This window comes from Rhopalosiphum maidis, chromosome 3 (genome assembly GCF_003676215.2).
Source record: "Rhopalosiphum maidis isolate BTI-1 chromosome 3, ASM367621v3, whole genome shotgun sequence".
Taxonomy (NCBI): Eukaryota; Metazoa; Arthropoda; class Insecta; order Hemiptera; family Aphididae; genus Rhopalosiphum; species Rhopalosiphum maidis.
In genome coordinates, this window is record NC_040879.1 from 18,395,836 (window position 1) to 18,409,961 (window position 14,126).

The 14,126-nt window shown below is 35.6% G+C and overlaps 1 protein-coding gene across 1 annotated transcript; it reads left to right on the forward strand.

Annotated features, from left to right (window-relative positions):
* Positions 1-7,121: 7,121 nt before the first annotated feature.
* On the forward strand, positions 7,122-11,795 carry LOC113558597 (short transient receptor potential channel 4-like). Its single transcript, XM_026964092.1, has 2 exons — positions 7,122-8,004; positions 10,323-11,795. The coding sequence occupies exons 1-2, from the start codon at positions 7,528-7,530 to the stop codon at positions 11,793-11,795; spliced, it is 1,950 nt and encodes a 649-aa protein (XP_026819893.1). The 5' UTR covers positions 7,122-7,527.
* Positions 11,796-14,126: the final 2,331 nt, after the last annotated feature.

Below are 14,126 nucleotides of genomic sequence, written 5' to 3' on the forward strand. Positions count from 1 at the left end.
GACTTCAATACACACAAAAAAGTGTTAAAAGAGAAATCATCTGCTCAACAGTTTACAGTAAAAAGGGAAGTACTTATAATCTATTTAAGATAAAAACTTTTGGTATCACCCCAATAAGACACTCCTTAAACTATATAAACCAAATGTTCGAAAATATTGTTTTTGTTTTAAAACATATTATTTAAAAATTAAAAAAAATCTTAATTTTTATATAAATGTATTGTTAAAATATAATAAAACAGGAGTGAGCGTGCTACTACAGTGAACCATCGTGCAGTGTAATAATATATACATCGTGCAAAAAATAAACGTCTATGTTTCGAGTCAAACTTAACTTGGTGAGTTATCGTGGTGTACACGTTTATTATAAATTATAATAATATACGGGATGGTACTGGTACCTAATAACTCTTTATCTTATTAATGACCAGCGATCGGTTTGCTGTGCAGCTAAAAGATAAAATACGAATTGTGCCAAACTGCCAATATTGCAGTGGTGGACAATTTATTATTCCGGTGAACAGGAGTATGTAGTAGTAGTAGCAGTAGAAAAAAAATTCTCTGGCGGCACTTAATAACAATGTATATACTTATAATTTACCTATTGGAATACATTTTTTCGTTATTCGTCGTTGAACAGGTCTTTTTTTTTTTATAAATTTTAATCGACTGTGGAATTATATTTTTCAAAACGTATACAACGAATAATATAATTTATATTTATAATAACCGCAACAATCGTTTAAATATAATCATTCTGTTCAAAACAATCATATTATAGGTATTTCTATCCCATACCCCGCACAGTCTAACATCATTTTTTTCTTAAATGCTTTTATCTGTATACAAATAATTGATAGTTAATTGCTCTGTTCGTACGCAATAGTATATTATAGAATTATTAATGTTTTAATTTAAATATTGTGCTTAGGTACATAAAATGAAAAACTAGAGTTGTAGTTGTTGTTTAATAAAAGCAAAGAACATATAAGATATGTCTTCCATTTGAAATGCATAGTAATAAAACGTTAAAATGTTTTTCAATACTATATAGCTTTCCAAATAAGTACAAACACAAAAAATAAATTGAAATAATGAATTTTATCAATAAAAAGTACTACCGTACTACATAAATATATTATTTTTTTAAAGCACCGTTAGAATGTCTTTTTTATTATTCATTGTTGTTATTTATCGTAATAATAATTGTCCACCACAAGGAGTAAAATTGTCTTTTATTTTTCAATAAATCGATCGATTGATGATGGTCATTAGACTGATGTAAAAGGTTAAGTACTGCGTAACGAGTGACGAGTTTTTTATACTTACATTTAACTTACACGTCGTATAACCTATAAATGTTGTTCTAAAATACCGAAGTTGATACATTTTAATTAATCTTTTTTCGTCATTTCTTCGAGTCGAGCAAAATATAATTTGTATATTTTTCAAAGCTACGAAATTATACTTGATAAAATATTGAACGAATATAACTGACTTTTAACTGAATTAAGTCAATAAAAAAAACTTTCCACTTTTAAATTAACTTGTTTTTTTCTGTATATTTACTTAACTTAACGAGTTGAAAAAACTGATTAACAAGCGCCTGTCTTGATTTTAGTTTTGTTATCAGACGAAAGTTTATTTTAATTTAAATACTGAACACACAACATCGTCACGAACAAAGTTTTATAATATTAATAATATTCAGTCTAGCTTCGCGCTGCTCGTAAAGTAGTTACGCACAAAAATGTCATTTAAATTTATACTACATTATAGTATATATCCTAGAGTCGCATATCTATAATTCCAAGAAATTTATAACTCCTAAGATTCGCTAGAATCAACTAAAATATCATGCACGTTAGTATACAATTATTATGGTAACAAACTATGCGAATAAACTCTGAATAATCAAATAATGGGTTAAGTTATTATCGTATCGCCTATATCAAATATACTTTATATAATATTGTGCCTGTATATTGTATACTTTTAATAAAAGTGTATAACCGTTGTGTATCGTGACTGATTATTTGTTTTTCGATCCTTAAAAAACCCCGAACGACGTATAGGTATACTACGGAGTACGGGCGTATAACGTGTTAATGTAAATTTTATTAGATCTTACACAGATTGAAAAAAATTAATATCGTTCCAGAAAAATGGTATTTTTTCGGCAATATAGGTACATTTATTATGCTTGAAAAGTGTCCTACATAACGATATTATCATGTCACTTTATAAATATTTTCGTATGATATAATAATAATACAGAGTAGTAAAGTAAAAAGATAATAAACATATGTATATGTAAATTATGAAATTGCATTAATACCCTTCATGTATAAGTGGTTATTAATTATCGTATTAGTTATGCGTAAGTATATAATACAATTATTGTAACGAAATGATTATCGCGAATTACCGACGTAACGCAGTCGTGTCGTAAATCATAATAATATTATGTTAATAATAATCATTACGATATGATTGGGGAGTCAGGGTGGATAACACGCGAGGGTTGAACGCAGCTAGGGGTTGAATCACTGATGCAGGTTTACACGTGTATATTATTCCGCATCACAGCGAACTCGCGTTTAATTTTTAAGTGGGGCTTGTTGTCGAAACGAAACTTAACGATTTCAGTTTCGATTTCGCTTATCGATATTTGTTTTTTCTATAATTTGAATATAAAATTAAATATTTTTCCATTATAAGTTTGTAGTATTAAAAATCCTATTTATATGTATAATTAGATGACTCTTGATTTCTTAGAGAAGATTTTAGAGAAGATCCTATCGGTGTCAAGCCCTAAAATGTACCTGTTCATGTCATCTATTTTATACTATTCATATATCGGCTGCAAGACGAGAACTGTCGTCCTAGTCTAACCGCCGTCGACGCAACGGATATTATTAACAATAACGACGTCGGCGGGGCGGAAGCGATGACGGGGTGTCGTCGTATTAAAAGACGACGTGTACACACCGCACGCACACACGCAATACACCTACGCACATTTCTATATATCTAACATTACCGTTACGCCTACCCATTGCGTTATACACACGCGCGTATCGAGTTCGGACCGAATTACCCGGTCGGGCCGGCGGGCTAATTCCCTACGCGGAGATTCTCACAGCGTAACGTATACACACATATTATGTACGCACATAATATGCAATACGCGCAACTGCTGTACGCGGCGACGATGACGATGACGAGGGGACGGTCGAGCGGCGGCGGCGGCGGCGGCGCGGGCTGGTGTGTTTCGGTCGAAATCGCGCGTTGTGCGCTCGGCGCGATATTAAGACACTGCGGCACCGACGGCGAGGGCGGTCGCGCGGGGATATAAATGTAGAAAGTTTCCGGGAGACAATAATTAATGTTTACCCGCCGCCGCAGTGTCCGTGAAGAATAGCGCCGCCGCCTCGCGGAGTGTGACTTGTTGAGGAACGCGCAAAACTATACGGACCGACGACGGCGACGTGTACGCCGTATGCGCCGGCGGGGGGGGAAGGGGGTCCGGGTCGGTATAGTTTTTTCCGTCGAGGGGGTGCTGGTAGGCGGCGGTGGTAGTGGCGGTGGTGGTGACGGTGGTGAGTATCGGGCCGGGCGCAACGGCGGCGGAAGTTGCGGCGACCGTCGTATTATATAATATTGTTCGTAGCGTGTCCTCGGCGCGAAATCGGCGATTCTCGTCCTCGTCCTTCGCTTCTCCCACATAATATATTATTATCCTGCCGTTTTACCGCATCGGCTCTCGTCTCCGTACATTATATTATATGCTTTTCGTTCTTGTTTTACTCGCGCGAACAAATAAGACGCATTGCTCGCGTGTATACAGTGCTATAGCGCAGCTACACCCGTAGGTACTCGTCCGGTAAACGATAGATTATAGGCCCATTTAACGCGTAAGACATCGCTCGTTATATCGAATAAAATATTAATTTTTTTGAAAATATGTTTACGGCTTCGCTGCGTACGGTAAGTTTCGTGTGTGTCTATGTAGGTGCCCCGTCATCGAGTAACTAATCAACTACTGGATGTGCTGCATTCGAATATAATGATAAGCGATTGAATACGAAAAACGGTTTCGATGAGTTGTTTCAGTTTCGAAATTTATATTATTAATAATAGTAATTTATTGATTTTTGCCAAATTAATATCTCCTCACACTGATATTATATTATTAATTACTCGATGAGGTGCATGCCCTATGTTCGTATATCGTATAGGACCCCACGAACCAAGAGTCGTCCGTTTTTGCATTTTGAAAATTAATATCTATAAAATAAAATATACATATTTCTCTCTCTAATTATTATTTTTATAGATATTTTCAGTTTTTTTCTTTTCTAATATCGTTGCCTTACGTTTTTAAAAGTACTTATCGACGCTCAGTTTTTGCTGTACCTTTTTTTTCATCGTATAAACTTAAAGACGTCGCTTTCTATTCATAACAATAAAGTTTTAATGTAAAAATCTATAAATAAAAATTTGCTGAAGAAAATAAGTATGGCATAATTTTATTATTATTATTATTATTATTATCGTTTGTTTATAAAAATACGTGGTCATATGGAAGATACCTAAACAAAAATTGTTTTTAAACATATTATTATACATCATAAAATAAAATAATTATATTGTATAGGTATCGTTATTGTTGTTCATTTTATATAAGTCAATTTCGCGGCGGTTTACCATGGAAGCGTATGAATATTATGTTCAATGTGCATAGTATAAATGGCTTAAAATTGATATAAATATTTAAAAAAACTTTTTAAAGTGTGAATAATTGAACTTTCTATTTACAGTTTTTAAATACTAATAAAGTAATAATAATTGTTTGAAGATTTATTAGTTATACGTTTAAATATCTAATGTCATAAATATTTGAACTTGATGGAATTAATATAAATATATAATACTGTCGCAGATGTATAAGGATTAAGGATTCTTACGGTTTTTCTTTTAATATTTCTCATTTCGTCTTATTGATGATTAAATTTGTTTATTTGTGTTATTATATTTTAGTTCTGATGTTGTGAAATATTTTTTTTTGTAATTTTTGCACTCGTCCTGTTTTGTTAAAAAAAAATAAATTATTTTTATTATATTATGAGTTAACTATAAAATTATTACCCATATTATAATCTAATTACGTGGTTTAAGTGTTATTATAAGTGCATATACTTCTTATATACAGTAAGTTTAAAATTAAAAAAAAATGGTTACTGTGGTTATGATATAATAAATATATATGTTTAGTTTTTTTAGAATCATCAAACAAATTAATTTGTAAATCACGATTATATTATAAACCGTTTACATATTATATTTTCGAGATTGACCACTCGCGATGGGTAAAGTAAGTATTAAAATACACATACAAATAATAGATTTAAATTAATTAGATAGTTTAATTTATCTAATTATTGTATAATGAATAATGATTAACATTTATTACTCACGCATTAGGTTTTAGGATTTTATGATTAACTAAAATTGAAAAAAAATAATACGTTCTTAACCTAACTTACATTGCAGTAACTAAACGTGTGAATATCATCAAAAGCCATTGACTCGTTAAGTCATAACTGTTGTGTTCATAAAAATATAGAAGCGTTAACATTAGGTACTCATATATATATATATATTAACGCTTCTATATTTTTATGAACACAACAGTTATGATATACGTATATATATATATAGGTATTAATTTAAATTATACTTATACCTTATTAAAATATGAATTAAATTTATATATTTTTCAAATTATACAGTTCAACATTTACAGTTTTATCTAAATATTTGAGTTTGAGATTAATTGTTGTGCATTACACTCAATTTGCGTCCTTTCATTGTCTATAGTTAGTAAATATTATTATTGTCCCCGCAGAAAGAAACCAAGATAAACATGACTGGGCAGTTGTATTCGTTCACGGACGAGTTGACGCCTCAGGAACAACAATTCTTCGCATTAGTGGAGAGTTGCGACTTGCCGGCGATCGAAAACTATTTGGAAACCAACAGGATAAATATCAACATGAAGAAACAGGGATACACGCCATTGCATTTAGCTGTACAGAACCAATGCGAACCTCTAGTCGATTTATTCCTTCGACAAAAAGGCGAGTATCTACACTTTAATCACAAACTCAATTAGTTAAACTTATACTTAGACAATCCATAAAAAGAATAAACATAATTGTCTATAAAAATAACAACTCAAAGTTCACCAATAGCTTTAATCGTAAATCAATAGACTATTTTATTTTTATATAGGTACTAAGAAAATATTTCTTAATTTTTTTATAATAAATATATATTCTTTATAACAATATAAAAAGTACCTTATACAGATAGATGCATAGGTACGCATTTGTTGTATCAATTTTTCATACATATGATTTTACACACCAATTTTAAGTCCCACTGCATATTATATAATAAAAATATGTAGTTATTATTATTAATTATCGTATTAATTTATTAAATTTATACGATAACGTGTGTACCAGTGGAATGTATACAAAGTCTATTCAAACGTAAAAAATATGTTCGTCAATAATTTATTTGAAACACATGAATTAGTTACTTATATATGAAGAGTGATATAGACATTTAAACGATGTTATATTATAATATGTTACCGGCAATGGTTATTATTCGTGAAATAACTACTTTTTCTAGAGATAATAGCCAATTACTATAAAATGCATAATGTATTACAAATAGTTTCAGTAATTTATTAGTAAATTTTTTAACTAACGTACTTCTTTGTGAAAGTTTAATACTATTTTAAATATTGATGATCGGGGCAGTGGTTCTCAATTTTATTTTTTTTAACTCATGTTACCCTTATTCGTGTAAATTAAACACTTTAACACCTTTACATCAAAATATTAAACAATTTAAACTGTTAATTTTAAAAGAAAAATATGAATGATTTAGAAAAATACAGTACGTAATAATTTATATAATAACAACACATTTTGTTTTAACAATAATATTGAATGCCGTATATTGATATTTCGGTTCCAAATAATAAATATAAATAATATAAAAATACGAACTTTGCAACAACCCAAATTTGTTAGTATGTTTAGATGGTATATTAAAGGATCATTGGGATATAAAAAAAAAGCCTTACAACTTAGAAGTGCAATCGTCGTACTTTTAAATGTAAATATATTTTAATGACAGTTAATTTAGTCGTACCTTTAATTATTGCAACCTAGAGAGCCATTGATAATATTATTGCCTAGGTAGACAATATTCATAATTTTAGAAATCCATTGTAGTAATATTTCCTGTATTTATTAGGCATTGTCAAAAATTTAAATTTTAAAAGGAAATAATATCCGTCCCTACATAATTCAAGCAATTTTATTATTTTCTAGTCATTCTTGACAGTGCCTAACTATGACCATTGCCGGTAACGTGTATATATAAACTGCAGACGTGAAAATCGGCGACTTGATACTGTTGGCGATCACGTACGACAATCTCAAGATGTTGGACCGGCTGCTGGAATTCGACGAGACCAACAACGGAACGGGAAACCGGGGCAAGGGCATTGGCTGGAATCGGGTGCGGTCGGACGACGGCGTTAACGCAGCCGATCCGGAAGACGACGACGATTCGGAAGAGTTTCCGCGGTTCATGACGCCGCTGATGTTGGCCGCGCAGTGCGGCCTGTACGAGACTGTCGAGTACCTGGTGAACCGCGGCCACAAGCTGGACAGGCCGCATCCACCACGGTGCACCTGCAGTGACCGGTGCATGGTCTCGGCTTCGCGCGCCGACGCGGTGGCCGACAGCTGCAAACGGCTGAACGGGTACTGGGCCATCAGCAACCCGACGTTCATATGCACCACGTCTTCCAGTTCCGATCCGGTACTCGAGTGCTTCCGGTTGCACGAAGAGCTGTTGCGGTGCGGATCCGCCGAACAGGTGCACAACGCTACGTACACGTATATGGCCGCACAGGTGATCTAATCACAGATTGTAATACATCGCAATGGCCACTGATAATCTGTATTATTGCACAGGTGAATTAGGGACAGTAGGGACAATATTCTAACGAAACGGTTTTTAAATACGAACAGATACACGGGACCCATTTACCGAAATACCGACTGTAATCGCGATACACCATTATACTTTTCAGTTGTTATTACAATGCTCAACGCTAACACAAATACAAACTTAAATAAGTACTCTATATTTTGTCATATACATACCTATTACTTATTGCTGGTAACCTTCGGTGCCAGATCCAACGGATTCTCTAAATTCAGCCCACCGTCCACAATATTTGCGAACGGTTAATTACAATTAAAATTGTTCGTGTGATCCGTATTCTCATCACCCCAAAAAACACGACCAGTGTTGTAACTCGCATATCGCTTGTCATGAAAAAAAAAATATATCATTGATAATTCGACTTTGAACATATGCCAATTTATCAGTTTTCAGTTTTATAAGTGTTTTAACCATTATCTTAATGTTATTATTAAAACGTTTCTCTGTGAGGTTTGCCGAACTGATGTTTAGGTTTAAACTATTATTCAAGGACTAAACATATTATTGACATATTTTTATATATTGCTTAAATATGAAAAAATATTAGAAACAAATAAAATTAGATATGCCTATGTTATTGGAAAATAGTAAATCACTAAATAAACACCAAATTAATAATTATAGGCTATAATTTATAACTATTGAAAATTATAAAACATAATTTATTTACCTTTGATGTTATTCAAATTTAGTAATGTTTGTGATCGTTGATTTAATATTTATATATACGTGTATAGATTGTAAATGGGAAATCAAACTACAATTTGTATTATGTGACCTTAACGACTAACGTGTTTGATCGTCATTGTCTTAAGGTTAAAAGGTTCATCACAATCATTACAAAGTGCACATTGTTTTCACAATTTTTATGTTTAGCCTTTAAAATAATGCTTATTTAAACTTGAACTGGATTTAAAAACAGATCAATAATCCTCCAAAGGAAATATACAACACCGGATGAAAAAGTAACCGATCGGTTTCTACAATAAATAATATTTTGTGTGATTTAAACTTTCAGGTGTTATAGATAATACATTCAATTTTAAAAGTAAATAATTAATAATTAGGAATATGAAAAATTGTTTATATTTGAATTTCTATTAATAGAAACTTATATTGTTCGTTTTAATGTCTAACTTTAAAAGGTTTTCAAACTTTTTTTCGCATTATACACATACGTGTATTACAGATCAGTCGCACAATATAGCATATCTCAATAGCTTTACTATTATAATAGTTTTTACTTTTTTAATGTATCTATTATTTATGAATTCAAATTTTATTTTTATTCGACAGTTTCATTGTTATTTGTTTGATGCAGTAATGACAATTTTAGGTACTATTGTTGATAATGTTATTAATGTTATACTGTCTATATAGGAATTGCACTTATCGTTATTATCTTGATTACATAATTTACGTTCCTATAATTTATTATATATATTAGAGGTGGCAAACCTTTTTCGAGTCATGTGCCAACATTTTGCAATCAAAGTCTTAAAAAAAATTCGCGTGCCAGTAATATGTCATAGGTATACTTACATACAAGTTTTTCTTGTGCTGATGGGACGTTTTAAAAAATTGGGCAACATCTACCTTTGACACATGTGCCCTAGGTTCACTGTCCCCGATATGTAGTTTTTTTAGATAGCGAGGTGTAGATTTAAATATTCTAAATAAAGATTTATAACAATGTAAGTTATTATAATTCATAACAATTTGAGTTAAGTTACATAGAATGTTGTAGGTTTACTTTATTGTGTTTGTATAAGTCAAATATTTTGAGCTTGAATATTTTTATAAGATTTTGTTTTTTTTTTAGAGAAGTATTGTAACTTCTTTATTTTGTTTATTTTTTTTTTTTAAAGAGGGAGTTTCTTTTTTTATTATTAAAAAAAACAACAAGGGTGAGCGTGCTTGGTAAATCACCTTGTATAATGTAATACAACCCATGTCAAATTATGCTATCGAAATAACAGATAATAGTTTAATATTATATATTTTAAGTTATAAAGTAAGAATTGAAATAAATACGATTATAAAACTTTATTCAACTGTTTTAAGTCATCGCCGGCTACTGCATAATCTATTCTAGTGATGTTTTTTTTATTTATTACTTCAATATACTTCCTTTACGTTCTCGATGACATTTACATGATACACGATTTCTTACTGGGGCGAAACGCTTAGACGATATCAAGACGACGAATCATCGTTTTCAGGTTAGACAATTCGCGGTGGAAATGATAGTGAACTGCAGGACGTCGGACGAAGTCAAGATCATGTTGCGAAATCGGGACGGTTGCAAGTTCAGAGGTCAGTTCCCGTACCCGAGACTGATCACGGCTATGGACTACAAGCAGAAGGAGTTCGTAGCGCACATCAACATCCAACAGGTGCTGGAAACCGCGTGGCTGGGCGACTGGATCGAGTGGAAGGCGTACTCGGGGCCGCGGAAGTTGGCGTACCTGCTGTGGCGGTTCTGCATGCTGCCGGTGACGGTGGCGCTGGGAATGCTGGCGCCCAACTCGAAGCTGAACCAGTTCAACCGGTTGCCGATCAACCGGATGTTCAACAGCCTGGTCACCTACCTGGTGTTCCTCGGGCTGCTGTTCGCGCACTCGAACGCCGACAAGTTCAAGACGCACAGGGGCGCGCCGGAACTGCGCACGTGGCTGCCGATCGTCGTGTTCGTGCTGGGCCACGTGGTGGAGAAGACGAAGCTGCGGCTGCAGCAGGGCCCGGGCCGGTTCTTCAAGAACCTGTGGAACGTGTTCGACACGGTCAAGCTGACGCTGTTCGTCGTCGCGTTCCTGTGCTGGGCGGTGGCCGGCGTCCGGGCCGGCCGCGAGTCGGACCATCACCTGGACCGCAAGTACTGGCACTGGGCCGACCCGCAGCTGCTGGCCGAGGGCCTGTTCACCGTGGCCACCGTGATGGCGTACCTGCGGCTGCTGTTCCTGTGCCAGCTCAACTACTACGTGGGGCCCATGCAGGTGTCCCTGGGCAAGGTGCTGCACGACTTCGGCAAGTTCGCCACGTTCCTGGTGATCATCATGGCGGCGTTCACGTGCGGCCTGGGCACGTATTACTCGTATTACGCGGGCATGGTGTACAGGGACCCGGAGACGGGCGAGACCACCAGGCAGGAGGACTCGTTCGTCACGGTGGCCGACACGTTCAAGACGCTGTTCTGGGGCATATTCTGCATGACGTCGCTGGACGCGCCCAACGTGGTGGTCGGCAACGCGGCCCCGGCCACCGGGCGCGTGGACGCCGAGGCGCAGACGCACCAGTTCACGCAGCTGGTGGGCTACGGGCTGTTCGCCGTGTTCGAGGTGCTCATGGTGGTGGTCATGATGAACATGCTCATCGCCGCCATGTCGGACACATTCCAGGGCGTCACCGACAACGCCGAGTACGAGTGGCTGTTCGGCCGGACGAAGGTGTACGTCAGCTACATGCTGCAGGACGACCTGCCGCCGCCGTTCAACCTGTTGCCCACCACGGGGCTGCTGTTCTGCGCCAAGCGGTACGTGTCCAAGTCGTCGCGGGGCTACGGCCTATTGCCGGGCGACGACGGCCGGGGCGACTTCGACAGCCGCTCGACGGCCGCGGCCCCCGAGTTCCGCGACCTCATGGCCGAGATCGTCAAGCGGTATTTCACCATGCACAGGGCGCCCGCCGAACACTGAACGCCGCCGTCCGCGCGCGATAACGATAATCGTCGTCATCACCATTCGTCCCGGCAGCACTGCCGCACGTTCGTCGCGGTTTTCCCGCTTTCCCCGCCCATTACCCCCCCTTCACCGCTACCAACACGCTCGTTTTCACCGACCGTCGCCCCTGCACGGCCGACAACTCGTTTCGCCGTCACCGCACCACGTCGTTTTTTTCATATCGCCGTTGTCCGCGACTGTCGTTTTCATCTGTAAACTGTTCGAAAATATTTTATAAGCATACACGCAATGTCATATTGTAATGTAACAATGTGACAGAAACATAATTTCAACAACGAAATTGCCCATTGGACGCTGCTGCAGTGGCTACACGGAGGTAGGTCTTGCTATACTGTTGCACAACGTGTCGCAGTCGAGTTGTCATTACAATAGCGAATATAATGGTAGGTGTATAATAATGGATACTATTACAATCGAGAACGATCTCCCCACTACTACGCCATAGAAAATCGGATCGCGCAGACGTCACTGGAGTATATTGTTATTGTTGTGTCTATTATGATGTTTAATGGATAATTGTATTTTTTTTTTATGTTTTTGAATTCAACGATTTTTCTTTTAATATTTTGTGTTCACTAATATATTATATGATAACAAACTATATTTTACCCGTTTATGTCCTGTGTTTTCCTTCGCTTTCTGAATATTGTGCATTTTTCAATTATTCAATGGACCTAACGACTTTTAACAAATATCCTGATCCCAAACTATATTTCCATATCATTATTATTTATAGAGGTTGTACTGACTAACCGGTAATAGGTTCACTCTTCAGTGTAAATGAAAAAATATAATATTTTATTAAACGTACTAAACATGTATTGTAAAATTGGTTATCCGAACTTTACAATCCATAGCTCATTGTACAAAAAAATATCGAATAAAAATAAATAAATACGTCTACATTATAATTTATTCTTCGACACAGTAATTTAGTTGACACAGAAGTGTAATTATTTCCCTAACCACTATTTAAAGCCTTAGTCCATTATGTGGGATACGTTTTTAAGAAAACGTTTAGTTACTGTTAAAACGAAAATAGAAAATTGTACAATCACTGTATGTGTGACCCGGACGGCCGTACGGTAATCAAACACAAATATAACTTCTTTTGAACCGAATTGAGCTGATATTTCACTCTTGTGTGAAATCGAAATTTTCATAGTTGAATAATATCCATGTATATATTGTTTGTTGACTATCGACTTACATAACTAAAAGTTATTAAGCGTAGTCTTAACCAGAGTGAGGGACTCGAGTTATTTATTGATTTTTTCATTATGTTTCCCCTTTTGGACATAATTTTAACGACTAGGCTAATTTAATAATACAAATAAATCGTTTATTACCGTCTGGGACAGACGCTGTGTAACTCTTTGTGTATATATAATATCATTAAGCAGTATACGATATTTATTTACATGTTTATATTTATAGATTTTCATCGTCTGTCTTATAGGATGAGTATAATTGTATATTATGCATTGTGTTGCGGCCGCATAATGTGACACGGTTTTAAATCATTTGAATTAGGTACTGTCGCGGTGATTGACGGTGACCCGTGTACATAACCTATAACCAGTCTATAAAATATACGCATCGGTGTATAATTTATTATCCTATACGCGCTACTACACGATTTCGAAGCGAAATACTTGATTTATACTTTTGCGTGTAACCATATTAATATATACGTGTTTCGATGCGATTTAATGCGTCGGCTATTATAATAGCCGGCCGTAACGTATAATACGAGCCGACTTTCGGTTCGACGTATATTGGATAAACGACACGACTGCGGGCAGTGTCCGTGACTCGATCGCGTCAACATCGGATCAAATAATAAACGGGACTAACATTATGACGGGAATTATTGTTAATAATCGTGATTCCGACTAGAATCTATACGTCTCCGGCCAATCGTCGATACACTTAATAGTTATTAATTAGTGCGACCGTGTGAAAACAATGTGGAACTGGGGCTGGCCTATTGAACAGGATGTCGACAACAGGAATAGATACCTAAAATGTATCATAATCTAGATAAAGAATTATTAACGGGATATTGAATATGACTGAACATCATAATAGACGCAAAAGATGTAAGATGACAAATCCAGATGAAACTAATCTACATAAATATAAAATATGTGCATGCGTTTGTATCCGTATAAAAAAATATATATATATATAATAAGTTGTTTTATTTGCCATCAGGCTGCGACCCTCTCTCGAAACGGACTCGTCCTATAATGTTTTCGTGGGAAAATTTTAAATATATATTAT